This window comes from Nansenia antarctica, assembly GCF_963989245.1.
Source record: "Nansenia antarctica genome assembly, chromosome: 10".
Classification (NCBI taxonomy): domain Eukaryota; kingdom Metazoa; phylum Chordata; class Actinopteri; order Argentiniformes; family Microstomatidae; genus Nansenia; species Nansenia antarctica.
In genome coordinates, this window is record NC_137680.1 from 7219098 (window position 1) to 7237135 (window position 18038).

Here is an 18038-nt window from a genome sequence, read left to right on the forward strand (position 1 = left end):
ACACACACACACACACACACACACACACACACACAGCACTCAAGCCATAACAGGCAGAAAATAGTGGCAGTGCTGTCTGTGCCACTGACGGCGCCTCTCCCTGCCTGAAACTGCTGGCGTGTGCGTGTGCGTGTGTGTGTGAGTCCAACTGCCCGCTGATGCACACAGGCAAAGAGGCGTGGAACCGTCCAGAGGGTCTGAGCCTTTAGGTCATTTAACGGATCCTGCAGAGGGCGAGAGGTGCGACCAATCGCTTCTGGAAAACTGCACACACACACACACACACACACACACACACACACACACACACACATAAGCGCACAGAATTCATACTGACTGTCAAATAAAGCTGAATAAAGCATTCTGAGGAAACACACAGAGGAAAGCCAACAGGACAGGCAAAGGAAAGGAAATTGAAGGGGTTAAAAAATAAATTAAAAAAAGAGTGTGAGAGAGCAGGGTCAAGACACAGGGGTGCACTTCCTGTTATCCTTAAAGGAAATGTAGGAAGGAAGTACAGCGCACACACACACACACACACACACACACACACACACACACACACAATGAGATTACCCTGTGTTTCCCCTCAATGTTCCCTGTTCCTCAGTCGTAGCTACTACAAGGGATTGGACTGAGGGATTGTGTGTGTGGGGGACTAGGAGGACTCCTCAGGACACCATGAAAGAGGGGGTCACAGGGGTGGATTGTACAGGCCAGGACGGCCGGGGGTGGAGGGTGGTGGGGGGGCCCAGATGGTCAGAGGTGGGGGGGGTAAGCCTGTGTTTGTGCACAGATAGGAGTAAGCGCCAGTTTTAGTCCCAACTCCGTCCGTCTGAGCTGCTTACACCATAGACGCCTCTGTGTGTGTCCATCACTGACTGTACCAGGGGTGATGTAGAGAGATGGGGGGGGGGGAATTAGCAGAAGATTAAGAAAGAGAGGCAGACACCAAGTGAATGTCGATGCCTGATGATTAATAGCTGTTATGAAATCATTTGAGATGAATGGCGGGGGAAACACTGGTGTGATCTCCAGTAGGACTGGGACTGGGATGGAATTTGACATTGAGTTCTCTCTCTCTCTCTCTCTCCATTGGGTTCTCTCTCTCTCTCCATTGGGTTCTCTCTCTCTCTCTCCATTGGGTTCTCTCTCTCTCTCTCCATTGGGGTCTCTCTCTCTCTCTCCATTGGGTTCTTTTTCTCTCTCTCTCCATTGGGTTCTCTCTCTCTCTCTCCATTGAGTTCTCTCTCTCTCTCCATTAGGTTCTCTCTCTCTCTCTCCATTAGGTTCTCTCTCTCTCTCCATTGGGTTCTCTCTCTCTCTCCATTGAGTTCTCTCTCTCTCTCTCCATTGGGTTCTCTCTCTCTCTCCATTAGGTTCTCTCTCTCTCTCCATTGGGTTCTCTCTCCATTGGGTTCTCTCTCTCTCTCTCTCCATTGGGTGTGGGCAGTGAGGCCGTCTGGCTCTCTCTTTGGCTCTGTGATGGAGGGATGGCCTGTGGAGGGAGAGGTCGCTGAAGCAATGGAGACCTTTAGGGAAGGAATGTTCTCTCACTTTTGTTCTCTCCTCCTCTCCCCTGCTGCCCCCCTCACTCTGCAGGGTCTCTCTAGCCACCTTCTCTATTATTCAGTTCTTTCTTTCCTTTTCGTTCACTTTCCCTCCTCTAGGTTATGGCTTGCTGGAGAGTTTGGGGTTATTTTATGCTGCTGGAGGTAGAAGTTGACCCTGTGAGAGACCTTGGATCAGGTTGACTTTACCCTCTAATCTTTACCGTAACCTTTTACCTTAACATTAACCATACGGGGGCATGGATCAGTGGTTGTATCTGATGTTAGACAGTCACAACATCTCCAGAACTCTTCATCGTTGCTTTTGGCGTGTTGCGGCCTGTTTGTGTTGCTTCACAGTGCCACACTATTCCCGTCACGTGTTGCTCACTGCGAGCGGATTCCGAAGATCACTGTGGCTTACACCACACGTTATGCTAATGCTACTGCTTTTTAAATTCCACAGAACTCTTAAAGGTTGTCAACACAAGAGTTGCGGAACTCCCTGGAAGTGTTGTAACATCCATGCTAGAGAGTGCTCCGTTGTGGGGTGTTGCTACATGCTATGCCTGACCAAGGTAGAGTGACTACGGCATGCTGTGCCCAGCCAAGGTAGCGTTGCTGTAGCACGCTGTGGCTAGCCATGGTAGAGGTCGGGCTCTTCTAAGCCTTGCAACCCCCCTACAGCCACCACCACAACAGCAACAACAATAACAACACAAACCCCTACTGAAACCAGAAACCCTAATTGGGTTTCTACTAAAGCTCTAGAGGTAGAACTCTCCTTTTCTTTATAGTGTGCATAACTGTCCTAATATGAATGGTATTTGTAATGGAATATTTGATATGCGTAGGACTACACCTCACCTAGCCTCTTAATTAGGAACACCTTCTCATACAGTCAGGTGGTGTAATGATGTAGGGAATATTTTTCTTCTTTTCTTGGCTACTTCCAGCTGGATAATGCACCGTGTCACAAAGTCAAAAGTCGTCTCAAACTGGTTTCATGAACATGACAGTGTTCTTCAGTGGCCTTCCCAGTCGCCGGATCTGAATGCAATAGAACACTTTTGGGAGGTGGTAGAACAGGTGATTCACAGCTTGAAAGGGCACCCGAAAAATCTGTAGTATGCATACAACTAGTACTGCCTTTAAGCACTTGGTATGCGTAGTCTGTACAGTGGTTGGTATGCGTAGTCTGTACAGTGGTTGGTATGCGTAGTACGGGTATATACAGTGGTTGGTATGCATAGTATAGAGTGGTTGGTATGCATAGTAAGTACAACAGTTGGTATGCGTAGTCTGTACAGTGGTTGGTATGCGTAGTATATACAGTGGTTGGTATGCATAGTAAGTACAACAGTTGGTATGCGTAGTAGTGGATCTGTTCTATATTCCTGCAGCTCTGTAGTGAGATTGTTGGTCCTTTAATTATTCTCTCATATTAAGGATCAAAGGTCCATGCCAGAGTCAACCCCTTGCAGGTCATTAAAACTGCACACGCTCACGCTCACGCACACACACACACACACACACACACACACACACACACACACACACACACACACACACACCTCGTACTCATATATACACACACGCTTGCACTCAGATATACTGTACATACATAAACACACATACACACACGCATCTCACCTATTAGGAGCATCCACTTTGTTCAATTTTGGATTCGGGTATGATTTTCAGTCATTCTAAAATGGATATTTAATATGGCAATATTTTTTTTCTTCGTTTGAAGCACACAGCAGGGGGGTTATCATTAGCTGACAGGATGAATGAATGAAGTTGTTTTTGATGCCCCGTAGCACTTACACAAGGTGGTGGCAGAAGGTGGCATCTCTGGCAACCTCTGGAGTGGGAGTGGTGTGTGTGCCCTGAACATGTACATAAATGTGTGTGTGTGTGTGTGTGTGTGTGTGTGTGAGAATGTGTGAATGTGTGAATGTGTGTATGTGTGTATGTGTGTATGTATGTGTGTGTGTGTGTGTGTGAGAGAGAGATTGAGCTCTCAATGCCCGTCACTACTGTGCAGCTCCTATTTAGTCATTTTGACTGTGTATGCCCCCTACTTACCCAGCTCTGGTGTCGGACCAAACTGATTCCTCTTCCTGTTCAACTTTGTTCTCTCACTGATTGGCTGCTGTGTCATCTCGCACCCTGACACTGTTCCAGAATGCGCCCTGTGCTGTCACACACCCTTCTGCGTGGTACTTGGCAGATAGAGGAGGACACCGGGTATAATTAGGGTGTACCTTTGTGGCTCTGAGAGAGAGAGAGTGAGAGAGAGAGAGACAGAGAGAGAGAGAGAGGGGGGGGAAAGAGATGGAGGGAGGGAGGGAGGGAGGGGGGGAAAGAGAGAGAGAGGGGGGAAAGAGATGGAGGGAGGGAGGGAGGGGGAGAGAGAGAGAGAGAGAGAGGGGGGAGGGGAGAGATGGAGGGAGGGAGGGGGAGAGAGAGGGAGAGAGAGAGGGGGGAGAAGAGATGGAGGGAGAGAGAGAGGGGGAGAGAGAGGGGGGGGAAGAGATGGAGGGAGGGAGGGAGAGAGAGAGAGAGAGATAGATGGAGGGAGGGAGTGAGGGAGGGAGGGGGAGAGCGCGAGAGAGAGAGAGAGGGGGAAGAGATGGAGGGAGGGGGAGAGAGAGAGAGAGAGATGACAGCTTGACATCCGTGGCACACACCCTCTCTGTAATTGCCATGGTAGGTATGGTTTGTGCTGAGGGTGGAAGAGAGGAGGGAGGGGAATGAAGGGAGGGATGGAAAGGGGCAAAGAGGGATGGAGGAGAGGAGAGCGTGAAAGAGAGAGAGTCTAAGAAGTGCAGAGAGGATGAGGAGAGCTGAGGAAAGTGACAGCAGTTCTCTGAAGCAATGAGAGAAGATAAGTGTAGAACATGCAGAAAGGGAGAGAGGGGGGGGGGAGGAGAAGAGAGGGGTTTGACTGAGAGAAGCTGGAGAGAAATCGTGATGTCTGACACACATCACAGGTGGTATACCATGTTGACATACTTGTCATTACTTACACACATACACACACACACACACACACAACAGGTGATTGCATTACACACACATACACCCACACACATACACCCCCCCCCCCCCACCCACACACACACACACACACACACACACACACTGCAGGTGACTGTCATTACTGACACACACACACACACACACCACCATACACACACCCACACACACATACACCCACACACATACACCCCCCCCCCCACACACACACACACACACACACACACACACTGCAGGTGACTGTCATTACTGACACACACACACACACACACCACCATACACACACCCACACACACTCACACACACACGCGCTACAGGTGATTGTCATTACTGACACACACAAATGCAGCCACACTACAGGTGGCTTCCCAATAAACACATTGCTGTCATCACCTCAAACATAAGCCACGGGTAGGAGTCGACCAAAGCAAACATACCGCTGTGTGTGTGTGTGTGTACGCGTGTACGTTCGTGCATGTGACTGTGTGCACGTGTGTATTTGTGCCTGTTTGTGCGTACGTGCACGTGGATAAACGAGTGTCCCTGTTAGTCTGTCACAAGTCCAACACAGGCCAGAGGCAATATCACCATGCATGTGTGTGTGTGTGTGTGTGTGTGTGTGTGTGTGTGTGTGTGTGTGTCCTGTTTGAGGGTTCCAGGTCGATGGTGTCCCATCCTGTTGCCTGTTGTCATCAGTACCCACGGGTGTTGACCAGGAAGCTTAGTGAAGGCCGTCTCTGTGCTAGAGCCTCAGTCAGGACCAGGGGTGCAAACATGTCACCTTTCTGCTAAATTAGCCGTTTTTATCTAAAAATATGTCATTCACGTGAATTGTGTAGATCTGCAAAAATAATATTTTTTTGGGGGGGGGGGGGGTCTAAGTCTCATCCAAGTCACATGATGCGCAAGCTAACTAATCTTCCTGTCTGCTAAACTCTGCTGCTGTTGAAATAACCTTTAGCTTCAGGCAGCTAGGTACAGTTTCAGACAGCATAGAGAACACAGTCACAGTAAACTGTTTTCAAAGTAATTCTGCAGGTGTTGAGGTCAGGGCTGCCGCTACTTACACATGCATCATTGTTAGTCCACCGTTAGTGCTAGCGATATCTATTTAGCGCAATTAGTACTAGCACTAATCGTTTTCAGGCAAAACAATTATGTGTCACCTTTTTGGGCCATCACCAGTTTGCACCCCTGGTCAGGACTCTTCAATGGCAGTGCTTTTCCGTCAGCGCTCAGACACCGCTGTCTCAAGTTGAGACGTGTCCACCTGAGGTGACCACATTCACCTGACTCTGGGCTCGTTCATCTGTTGACTTCCCTAAGTTCATAGTCTTACAAGTGGGTTTTTTGTTTTTTGTCTTTCATTCTTCATGGCGTCATGAAACACACATGCTATCTCTCTCTCTCCCTCTCTCTCTCCCTGCTTCTCTCCATCTCTGATACACTCCTGCACGAACACATCTTAGTCTCTCTCTCTCTCTCCACGTCTTTTTGTTCATTTCATTTCCTCCCCTCTACGTCTGATGTTCCAGTCATTATTTCTCTCCCTCTGTTTTTTTCTCCCTCTGTTCTCTGTCCACCCACTTAACTTGAGACCAGTCTCCCCCCCTTCTAGTCCCCCCCCCCTCTCTATTCTGTTTCCACTCCTCTTTCCCCTTCACTGCCTCCCTGCACTTGTCCTCTCTCCCTCCCTCGCTCTGTCGCTCCTCTATAAAGACTCCCACTGACGGACCTGAACTTGCCGCCCGAGCCACACATCCTGCCTTTTATTCATCTTTCTCTTTGCCCCCCCCCATCCCCCCATCCCTCTCTCCTGTGCTCCGTGTGGAGGGGAGACCAATTAAAGTCCATCTCCTCTCCTCCTCTTTTCCTCCTTCTCTCTCTCTCTCTCTCTCTCTCTCTCTTGATTCAAATGTCTACAGTCAGACTCTCTAGAGTCGCTAATTAAAACAGCGCTTACTTCCCCTCTACTTACTTTGTATTTTTATTTTATCCTCTCCTGTGTATTGCTTTTGACGATTTTACTTTCCTTTTTATTTCTTCCTCTGCTTTTCCTCTCTTTTGCGTTCTCGTTCCTCCTCTATCTGTTCGTCTCCATCTCTCCTCATGTCCCTTTCTCTCTCTCTCTTCATCTCTTTCTCTCTCTCTCTCTCTCTCTCTTCATCTCTTTCTCTCTCTATCTCCTCACTTATCCCTTGTCTCTTTCTCAGCTTATAGTTCACCCCCCCTCTCCCACTCTGGATATCACTTCTCCATGGATATCACACATCTCCACATCTCTTAACTCTCTCTCTCCTTCCCTCCTCCCCTCTCTTTGTTTCTCTCTCTCCCTGTGTGTCTCATTGCTCTGTGTGTGTGTGTGTGTGTGTGTGTGTGTGTGTGTGTTGTTGCTCTGCTAGTTGGGCCTAGGAGAACGATGAATGTACATAATATAATGCAGACTCATAGATATATGGGCCACCTGTGTCTCCCCACACACAGTAGAGGAGTGTTATGCTGTTCTGCAATTCACCATGGCCCTTCAGCACCGCTGCTAATGTCTGGCCCCATGTTGTTATGGCTAAAACCAGCCAGGCTTGACTTGAGAACCTGGTACGAGTGTGTGTGTGTGTGTGTGTGTGTGCGCGCGCGTGCACGTGTGTATGTGTGTGTATGTGTGTGTGCGCGTGTGTATGTGTGTGTGCGTGCGTGCGCGCGTGCGTGTCCGTCCACATAGTGCTCCTCCAACTCTCTCTCTTTAATTAGCATATACAAATTGTTGGACTTGAAGAATGTTTCTCCCTTCCTCTCTTTCTCTCTCTCTGCTGTTCTTTTCTTAGAAACACTACTGTGTCATTACAAAGTATCACATGCCAGAACAAGTAACAGGCTACATTATGTTCCCTTATTATGACACATGTTACATGACAGTCATTAGGTCATTGATGATCTATCCATCTTTTCCTCTCGCCCCGTTTTCTTTCTCTCTCGCCCTGCAGTTAAATGGAATACCTAGCATCCATCTCTTCTCTGTCTCCCTTTCCCTCCCTCCCTCCCTCTCTCTCAGGCCAACAGTATTATACAGGTGTCTGTTTTGTCGATATGGAGGATATTTATCTCAGTTTTTTTCCTTTTCCTCTTGTCTCTCTCTCTCTCTCTGTCTCTCTCTTTCTCTCTCAGATTGATGGCAGGCGATCTGTCCATCCAGGTGAATCTGAACGACTACCTGGATATCTACTGTCCTCACTACCCCTCCCCTCACCTGTCCCCCCCCGGCGAGCCTGAGACCCTGGCTCTCTACCTAATCAGGGAGGGGGCGTTCCGGGGTTGTGTGGACACGCGGGGAGCCATAAAGAGGTGGGAGTGTAACACACCTCACGCCCCCTTCGGACCCGTCCGCTTCTCGGAGAAGATCCAGCGCTTCACCCCCTTCTCTCTGGGCTTCGAGTTCCTGCCTGGACACCACTACTACTACAGCTGTGAGTTTTGGGGGGATTAAGTGGCGTGCGTGCGTGCGTGCGTGCGTGCGTGCGTGCGTGCGTGTGTGCTAAAGGTCATCAAGTGTGTTTGAATGAGCATGTATGCATAACAGTGTTTGTTTGTAACGAGGGCTTTTAGTGAGAGTGGGCCAATGCATTTCTCTGTTCTATAAATGAATGAGGTTCAAACCTGTAGGATGTTTGGAGACAGCAGTGCCATTTCCACTTTGGTTTCCTCTTCTCCCACTGCTTCCTCTCTCATTTATGTCCAACCACGCGGGAGTGTTGGACCGCTCTTCCTGTTTTTTACAACTTCTGGCAACCGTCCAAACAAAGTAGGCGAGAGGGAGAGAACACAAATGGAGAGGGAGAGAGAGAGAGAGAGAGAGAGAGAGAGAGAGAGAGAGAGAGAGGGAGAGAGAGGGAGAGAGAGGGAGAGAGAGGGAGAGAGAGAGAGAGAGGGAGAGAACACAAATGGGGGAGAGAGAGAGAGAGAGAGAGAGAGAGAGAGAGGGAGAGGGAGAGGGAGGGAGAGAGAGAGAGAGAGAGAGAGAGAGAGGGAGAGAGAGAGAGGGAGAGGGAGGGAGGGAGGGAGGGAGAGAGGCAGAGAGGCAACAACAAAGAAACAGACAGAGGCACATTGAAGAGGAGGAGAAAAAATGGAGATCAATACAGAATGGCAGAGAGAGAAAAGCCAGGCAGAAAGCAGACAGAGGTAGAGAAGCGTGGATGACTGACAGAGAGAGGAGAGGAGTAGAGATGGACAGACTCTGGCAGTACAGGAAGGGAGGGGGCGAGAGAGAAAGAGAAAGGGGGGGGGGGCGGGCGATGAGTGGAATCCACAGGAGGAGAAAAAAAGGGGAAGCCAACAAAAGTGAGGGAAAGGGGAGAGAAAAAGAATGGATGAGACAGAGAGGAGACAAAGAATCTTTACATAAATTACTGTTGCGGTTGGTGGGACAATGGCGCATTGTCAAGAGCATGAGAGAGTGAGAGCGCTATCAAACACGCACACACACACACACACGCACGCACGCACACACACACACACACACATTAGGCCATTGTGGCTGTGCAGGGCAGGGGAACAAAACAATGTCTTTCTCCCACTGGCTCAGGGCGATTGTGTGTGTGTATTGTCCACATCAAGGATAACGCGTAAAGTTGGTCCAAACCTTTGGCTCCGGGCCTGGCATGGTGAAAGGGCTCAGAGCCATGGGACAGTATAATGGCATTAGACTGGGGACAGTAGTACAATCGTATTAAAGCCACTAATAGTATTAGCGGTCTCAGTCGGCAGGCTCTAAGTGGCTCTCATCGCTAACTAGACTCACAACTCTTAGTGTCTGCCTGGTCCCAAAGCAGCCCCTAGCCCCCTAGCCCCCTAGCCCCTAGGACCAGATAGAAGGTTTGTGTATGTGAGGTACAGTGATGCTGTATGATACAGTCTTCCAATTGTAGCTTGTTTCCCGTTGTTTATACCTATCCTGCTGCTTCAGATGCTGCTGCAACTAAACAGGTCTTAGGTCAGAGAACCAGTCTCTGGACTAATTAAGCCTCACTCTTGTATCTTCATCGCTCACTCAATCGCTCTCTCTCCCTCTCTCTCTCTCTCTCTCTCTCTGTGCTATTTGTTTGTTTATTTCAGCAGAGTCAGTATATGAATACAATCTATAGGTTGACATCGGGTGAGCACTGTTTATCTCAGAGCCAGTGTAAAGACCCCCCCCTCTCTCTCTCTGCAGCTCTGCCTACAGATGAAGGACCCCCTCTGCCCTGTATGAAGCTGCGAGTTACAGTGTGCTGTGAGCCCAGTGAGTACCCACTCCTCCGTTTCATCCCTCCTTCTTTTCATCCTTGCTCCTTCACACCATCAAACCCACCTCCTTTCACTCTGCTTCTTCGCTCCTCCGTATCAACTGTTCACTAGAAGCCGGGTGTTTAGACCCCCTCTTACCTCCCTCTCTCCCCCCCCCCCCCCCCCCCCTCTCTCTCTCTCTCTCTCTCGCTCTCTCTCTCTTCCCTTCCATCTTTTTTTCATCTCTTTTTTCCCAAGAATCCAGTGTTATTCCTATCCTCGTCTCACCCTGCTCCTTTCAATACACCCCCCCCCCTCTCTTTCATTCCTCAGCTCCCCCGCTTCTGCTCTTCTGTCTGTGATGAAGGGCATCCCTTTTTCATGTCCTGTTTCGTTTCATCGTACAACTTGTCTCTCACTCATTCCCAGAATTCTCCTCTCCTCGTCCTCCTCCTTCCTCTCTCCTCCCCTCTCCCCCCGGCCACACCATTTTATCACACCTGTAGTATTCTAGGAGTCCTTCATTTTCTCTCCTCTCCTCTCCTCCCCCTCTCCTTTCCTTCTCTCACCTCTCTCTCTCTCTATCCTCTCTCTCTCAGTGACCTTGTTCTGGTGGCTGCTATTTTTCTATTGTTTGTCTCTGCTGTTCTCTCCACCCCTCCATTTTTGGTCATCCACTCATCTCTCTGTCCCAATGCTGGTGACTTAGGGGAACAACACAAGTTCTACGGTTGTTCATGGTAACCCCCCCTGATTAATGTGCACACAGATTTAAACCCCGATCTTTGGACAGGGATACACACTCACTATTTCATTAAGCTTCAGCGCCTTCTAGAGCCTCTCTCTCTCTCTCTATCTCACTCTCTCTTTCTCACCCCCCCCCTCTCTCCATCTCTCTCGGTCGGTCTCTCTCGACAGTGTGAATTCCCATAGTTGATCTAACCCAGAGGCCGCCTGGAGCAATGTTAGTCTTCCGGTCCAGTGATCTGCCCATTCTGGTCAAGAATGTTGCCCAGTCACTGTGGGAATCCCTGTACAGTTGCAGAATGCGTGTGTGTAGTGTGTGTGTGCCTGCATGTGTGTGTCTAGTGTTTTTCAATACATAGTGTGTTTGTGCATTGTTTCAGTGAGTAGTGTGTGTGCGCGTGCGCGTGTGTGCGTGTGTGTGTGTGTTTGCGTGTGCGTGTGTGCGGGTGTGCGAGTGTGCGGGTGTGTGGGTGTGCGGGTGTGCGTGCGTGTGTGTGTGTGCGTGCGTGCGTGCGGGTGTGTGTGTGTGTGTGTGCGGGTGTGTGCGGGTGTGCGTGCGTGTGTGCGTGCGTGCGTGCTTATGTGTGCGAGAGACGTCTGTCCCAATTCCCATCAGATCCCAGTGGTCCCAGCAGGAGGGCTACAGAAATATCCCGGCCCGACCCAAACTCTCTGTGCACGAACACAACGACTGAGATGTTTTCAAAGTGAACGTGAATTATTTAAATATATATTTAATAATATGAAAAGCATCACATTCCTAGGCGTGATTAAATGACTTTAGTTGATGTGTGAAACCCAATTGGTCTTAAAATGACATTCTAAATGCCAACACTGTGCTGATGAGAGCTGGGGAATAATTTAATCTGTCATGATAACTTGCACTGAACTCCTGATGGCTTTGGTTAGGTGCTAATTATCCCATAGTTGTTAATTAGAAATTGCCCAGATAGGTCTGTGGGGGAAAGTAAATGTAGTCTTGACCTTTTTGAGTTTTTTTTCCTTCCGTTGCTTGTGTGTATATCTCGAATTGTATGTGACGGCAGTTGGTGGAGGCGGGAAGAAGTCAGCAACCGACCAAACGTTTGGACTTTTAATTCAGAAAAATGTAAATAAATTGGATAAATTGCAATGGATTGTATGAGTAATCCCCACTACTACTTAGTTAGTGTAGAGTAGTGGGGATTACTGCTCATTTTTTGAGCCTTGATTGGCTACGAGTAGTTGACAGAGTGCAGCAGCTTGCACTGGGCCTGGTCTTCAAGATACGCTACACCACAAAGACACCCAAGTACCTGTCAACATACTTCCAAAAAGTGAACAACGTCCACACATACAACACCAGAGGAAGCTCCACGAACCACGTTCAACCGCGTTGCACCACAAACAAGGGGTTAAACTCGTTTGCAAACTATGCAGTAAAAATGTGGAACGCCCTTCCTATAATCTTAAAGGAGTGCAAAACACTGCCCACCTTCAAAACCACTCTCAAAAAACATTTACAGGAGGCTGCAATCCGTAACTGGACCCTCTAAATCAAAAATCAGATTAAAAGACCCGAACTACCCACTGTACATACTTTGTGTTTTGTCCCCCGCCCCCACCTGTGGTGTATGTCCCCACCTGTCCTACCCGCTGTACATACCTTATGTTTTGTTGTATTGTTCTTCCCATGATGGATGTGTGTTTATCTTGTAGATAGTAATAGTTATTTGTCTGTATTATCGTGTAGATAGTACTAGCTTTTTTGTCTGTCTTACATGTAACGATGAATTGAGAATCAAGGACCCCAATTGAAATAAGCCAGTGGCTTTCTTGGGTTTTTATCCTGTTAGTTGACCTTGTATGTAATATGTACTTTCATGTACCTACTTCTGCAAATCTTCTAATAAAGTTTTCAATCAATCAATCAAACTCACCGAATACATTGCATTGCAATATTTCAGCTTAGCTTTCAGACTAGCGAGTGTCGTTGATTTTCAAGAACGTTGAAATTTATTTTTAAAATTCCGAATAAAAGTCTGAACATTTCGATTGGTTGCCGACTTGTTCCCACTTTCACCAGCTGATGTCACATTCACACAGTATATCATAACACTGAGGATAGGTGCAGATATCTCACACACACACACACACACACACACACACACACACACACACACACACACACACACACACCAAACTCATGAGATAACACCACACCAATAGAATAACAAGAGCTTCCACTCCCCTTTCACCCTCTCTATCTCGTTCACTCTCTCTCCCTCTCATTACACACTTCAACCTCTGTTTCTCTTCCTCCTGTCTCATTCTCTCTCTCCATCTATCTCTCTCTCTCTCTCCTTCTTCCTCTCTTCTTTCCTCTCTTCCTGTTCTCCTACCGAAGCTAATCCTGACTAAATTTTCAAGATCCCTCTTCTCTCCTTCTCCTTTCCTCTTTTCTCTCTCTTTAGCCCTCTGTCGTTCCTGAAGTGGCACTAATCTTCCCCTCCCTCTGTCTCCTCTCCTCTCTCCGTCCTCCATCGTTTTTTATGATCTGTCGCTAGCGGAGCAAAACTAATCTAGGCTCCATCCACTACAGTGTCTTCCCCCAGCTTCCCTCCCTCCCTCTCTCCCTCCCTCTCGGTCTCCTCTACCTCTCCCCTATGCATCTGTGCATCTCACCATCTCCACTCTAGCCACTTGTTTGCCAACGCTCTTTTTTTTCCAATTCCCCCTCTCCCTCTCTGTCTCTGTCATGCGGGTGGTGTTCTGTACACGTGTTGAGATGAGGATGCATGAGAGAGGAGAGAGGGAAGAGAATGAGATGGATGAGAGGGGGAGATGAAGGAGGGTTAGATGAACTCTCTCTTCTCTTTCTTTCTCTCTCTCTTTCTCTCTCTCTCTCCATGCCTGTCCATTAGTGATTGTTTAGTGCAGCTGTTGTTGTGTTCCCTGTGGTAACGCCTCGCACACTTTCTAGTTCCTTCCTGTTGAGGTTCCCTTTTATCTGACAGCCAGCATGGCAGCAGCCAGGGCACACCCGTGTGTGTGTGTGTGTGTGTGCGTGTGTGTGTGTGTGTGTGTGTGTGTGTGTGTGTGCGAGGGCCCGGTGTGATGGCAGCTCCTGTCCTTCAGCTACAGTCTGTCTCTGTCTTTCGCTTGGGAAGCTGTATTTGAACTTCAAACTGAGTCACTCCCTCCATCCCCTCTCTCTCTCTCTCTCTCTCTCTCTCTCTCTCTCTCTCTCTCTCTCTCTCTCTCTCTCTCTCTCTCTCTCGTTCTCCTTCCCCCTCCCTCTCTCTGTCTCTCCCGTACTCTTTACCAACAGTGTGATTAAAAGTAGTTTCAAGTGGTGATGATTCCCTGTAGTGGGGGTGTGTGTGGGGTAATTGTCACACACACACACACGCGGGCTTTGAAGGGCAGAGCGGTGACAGAGAGAGAGGGTCCGTCAGGTACTCTGTCATTGCCGCAAGGTCACCCACCACTCACAGGTCCCAGGGCCTTCTCTCCAGCGAGAGATAATGTGTGTTTATCACCTCAAATTAACCAAAACAGCCACGCCGTAAAGAGAACAGGCCAGGTAGGACATAGTTTCCACGTGACGCAAAAGACAGGTGGGACACGGTTTTAATGTGATGCAGGGAGGCTCCTAATGACTGTCCTAATGACTGTGAGTTACAACATTAGCCACTTTTATCTGGGAATGTTGGGTTTTTTTAGGTACTCGTTTTGTGTGCGTGTCCTGATTTGTTCATCGTGCTGAATGACATTGTAATGGACCAGAATGTCCAAAGCTTTCATCTGCAAGCTTTTCAGGTGGCCTTAGGTTTGTGTTTTTTATTGGTGTGTCTTTTCACTCCGGTAAAGCAGTGTCACGTCCAAAAAGCCCCATTCCTTAAATGTACTCAACAGCATTGCATCAGAAACAACCCTCCAAATAGGCATCACTAGAGTGGTGTCACGCTAACACAGCTCCCCACCGCAGCGTATTTTATTCCTTTTTTTATACTTTTTGCACTGCACTCTTCCGCTCCCCTCCCTCTCACCTCTTTCTGACGACAACTTCTCCCAGCGTTAATTCTGCTGATTTCTTGCCCTCTCCTTCTCTCTGTACCCTTCTTTCTCTCCTTCTCCTGTTCTCGTGCTGTGAGAAGCTATTCCAGTCTGACTTCTCTCTCTCTAATTGATTCTCCCTTTCTCTTTCTACCTCTCCTCTTTTTTTCATTCCACCTCTTCCTCCTGCTGTGAGCAATCCATTGCGGTCATTTCAGATCGCAGTCCCTCTCTCGTTTTTTGGGGGTTCTTTCGCTCTTTTTTCCACTTTTCTTCGAATTTCCTTCCATCACTGCCCCCCCCCCCCCCCCTGCTCTTCTGAAAAAACCTTTGTACCCCACTCCCACCCTTCCACACACTCACACACACACACACGTGTGCACACACACACCCCGCTCATTTAGCCTACCTCTCCGAGTACGAACCCCACACTCAAAGTCTGACTTTAACAGAATTCCCACCGTAATTCATTTTTTCTCTCCGTTTTCTTTCACCTTTTTCTTTTCCCAGTCAAAGAGCTGACCGCTAGTTAGCGTTAGTTGCTGTGTGTTTAAAATGGCGGCATGGGGAGGAGAGGTGGGGTTGTAGGAATGATGTCTGTCTCTGCAGTAGGGCGTTCTGCCGTCTGGAGACACGCACGCATTTGTGCACACACAGTCATACACCGCGCGTGTCTCTCTGCAGTGCAGTGCTGTTCTGAGACTTACGCCACCATGGCGGCCATTTTGTCGCAGACCTCGCCATTACCAAAAAACAAAAGTCGACATATCAACACACACACTCAAGTACATCCATCATGTTTTAAGAACACGCGCATTAACATGCGTTCGACGATGCTGCCTAAACTATATACAAACACAGAGACACATAATCACACACACACAAACAATCACAACAAGATAGACATTTTATAGATTTGCAAAAAATAAGTAGTATCCAAGTATTTACATTTTTAGCACATTTTCATTGACGGCTAAACTGATAGAGTTATTGTTGGTGTTCAGCTCAAGTTGTCCTCCTGGGCCGGCAGTATTATAATACAGTATCATGTAATTGAATTACCTGGTAAAACCAGATTTATAATGTACCTTGATTTGGCAATGCAGTGTTTTCTTGTTTGTTTTCTTTGGTGTAAATAGTTTGCTATGTTTCTGTAATTAGTTACCTGATGAAGTTTTTTTCTCCATTCAATTTGGAGAATTGAATTAATGCAATCCTGCTAACTGTTATTTATGATTTTCTAATTCTAAAGTATACATATAGAGAATTATAAAGTTGACAGCAGAGATGCACGGGACAGAATTTGCGTAACTTTTATGTTCTTTTAACACGGATGATTATGTAAAGAAAATCAGAGTTTTTCTCTGCATTTTCCTGTGTGTGTGTGTGTGTGTGTGTGTGTGTGTGTGTGTATGCACGTGTTATTGATACGATATATAACAAATTCTTCCATCGACCATTTCATACGGTCTGTTCCTCGATATCTGTGTGTGCTTGTCATTTATATCGTTTTGCATTTATGTATTCAGTGAATTTGGTGCCACTGCTCTACTTTTCTGGTTTAGTCAGACAAACACACACACACACACACACACACACACACACACAATACACACAGTTAGAGGCCCAGCCACAGCATGCTATTTAACGCTTCGTTAGTTCTTCGATGGTTGCTATTTCTAAAGAACATGAGAGTAATTTAGTGATTTAGGTTTTGGATTTACACCTCTTTGAGGTCTTTTACACTTGTAGACATAAGAGACAACCCAGAGTGCTTATGCTAAGCCCTAGTTTAACCTATCCAATGTCAGCAGGTCTCCATCAGTCACAGTCAGACCATGACAGAACACATGAGTTAGGAGAGTTAGGAGCGCCCCATTTCTCTCCCCAGCTCATCTCAAGTCAGGTTCGGTTTGTGGATCAGTGGAAATATTCCAGTCGAGATCGATACCGCAGTGTCTGTGTTGTGTGCGCGCGCGTGTGTGTATATGCCTGTGTGTGCGCGCACACAAGTGTGTATCTGAAAGCCTCATGGCCATGGCACTGGATCGATGCTGTAAGCACATGAACACACACACACTCACAGAAAATAATCCTCTCCGAGCTTTTAATCAGTGGACAATCTTGTGAAACTATAGCTTGAGACATGGTCTACAGTTTCATCCTTAGAAAAATACTCAATTGGATAACCGTTCTTCTACAGTCTCATTTCTATTCACTCTGCCATCCTCTCTCCATCTCTCTCTAGATCTCTTTCATTTTCTAGTACTTTTAATGCCCCCAAGTCTTGCCTTCTTCCTACATCTGTCTCTCACCCTATTTTTTGCCCCCCTCCATCATCCTTTGCCATCCAGCATCTGCTCCGTCCTTCCCTAACGCTCTCACCCCCCCCCCCCTCACTCTCCCTCCATCCCTCCCTCCATCCCTCCCTCCATCCCTCCATCCGTCTCCCTCCATTATTTCCTATTAGTCAGCCCCCTGCTGAGAGAGTGACACCCAGACACAAACTACCCCCCCCCCCTCCCCCCCTCTGTCTCCCTCACTTTTTCTCCCTCTGCTTCTCTCTCTCTCCATCTGACATTTCTTTCAATCTCTCCCTCTCCCTTTCCTCCCTCCCTTTTTATCGCCTTGTTTTTTCTCACACTTCTTTTCCCCCTCTCCTCCCTTTTCATTACGTTCCCTTCCTGTCCACTTCTCTGTTTCGCTCTGTCATTCTGACTTTTGTCACCTTCTCTTTTTTGGTCACCTTTTCTCTTCTTTCTGGTCTCTCTCTCCCTCTCTCACACGCTTCCTCTCTCTCTCTCCCTCGACCCCATTCCCTCCTCTTTCTCGTTTACTCAACATTATCTTCCTCTTGCCGTGCACTCTCTGCTCTTTCTTCGTTCGACCTTTAAGAGAATTTGCATTGGCAACATATTTTAGGGATGTGCAGTCAGTAGTCATTTTTCATGGTATTTGGCTTTGAGCGATGGTAAATAACTCCCCCTGGTCATTTGTCTGTTTTGTGGGTTCCTTAGAAGTCCTACAGTATATGACTCTAGTGTTGACAAACCAGAAAATAATATAAATAACTACTTATTTTTATCTTTTTCTTTCCCCTCTCCTAGCAACAAATGGGTCCAAGTCGGAACAAGGTATGATTCAATTGATCTCTGTGTGTGTGCGTGTGCGTGTGCGCGTGTGTGTGCGTGTGTGTGTGTGTGCGTGTGCGTGTGCGTGTGTGTGTGTGTGTGTGTGCGCGTGTGTGCGTGTCTGATGGTGTTAATAAACGACTAATGCTGTGCTATCTCTCTCCACCTCTGTTTCAGGTACTCCAGCTCCTCGCAGTGGGGTGTGTTCAGTGAGGGCTGCTCCTCTTCCTCTCCTCTTCCTCATCCCTCCTTTCCTCTTACTCACTAT

General features: G+C 47.8%; 1 protein-coding gene across 1 annotated transcript in view; it reads left to right on the top strand.

Moving 5' to 3' along the window:
* Positions 1-11296, top strand: part of efna4 (ephrin A4) — a gene marked incomplete at both ends in the record, with an annotated part of 27102 nt that extends 15806 nt beyond the window's left edge. Inside the window, 3 exons of the mRNA XM_080540583.1 lie at positions 7758-8056; positions 9802-9874; positions 11218-11296. Coding sequence (XP_080396709.1) covers positions 7758-8056; positions 9802-9874; positions 11218-11296 — 451 coding nt within the window. The remainder of the gene's footprint in view (positions 1-7757; positions 8057-9801; positions 9875-11217) is intronic.
* Between the last annotated feature and the right edge of the window lie 6742 nt (positions 11297-18038).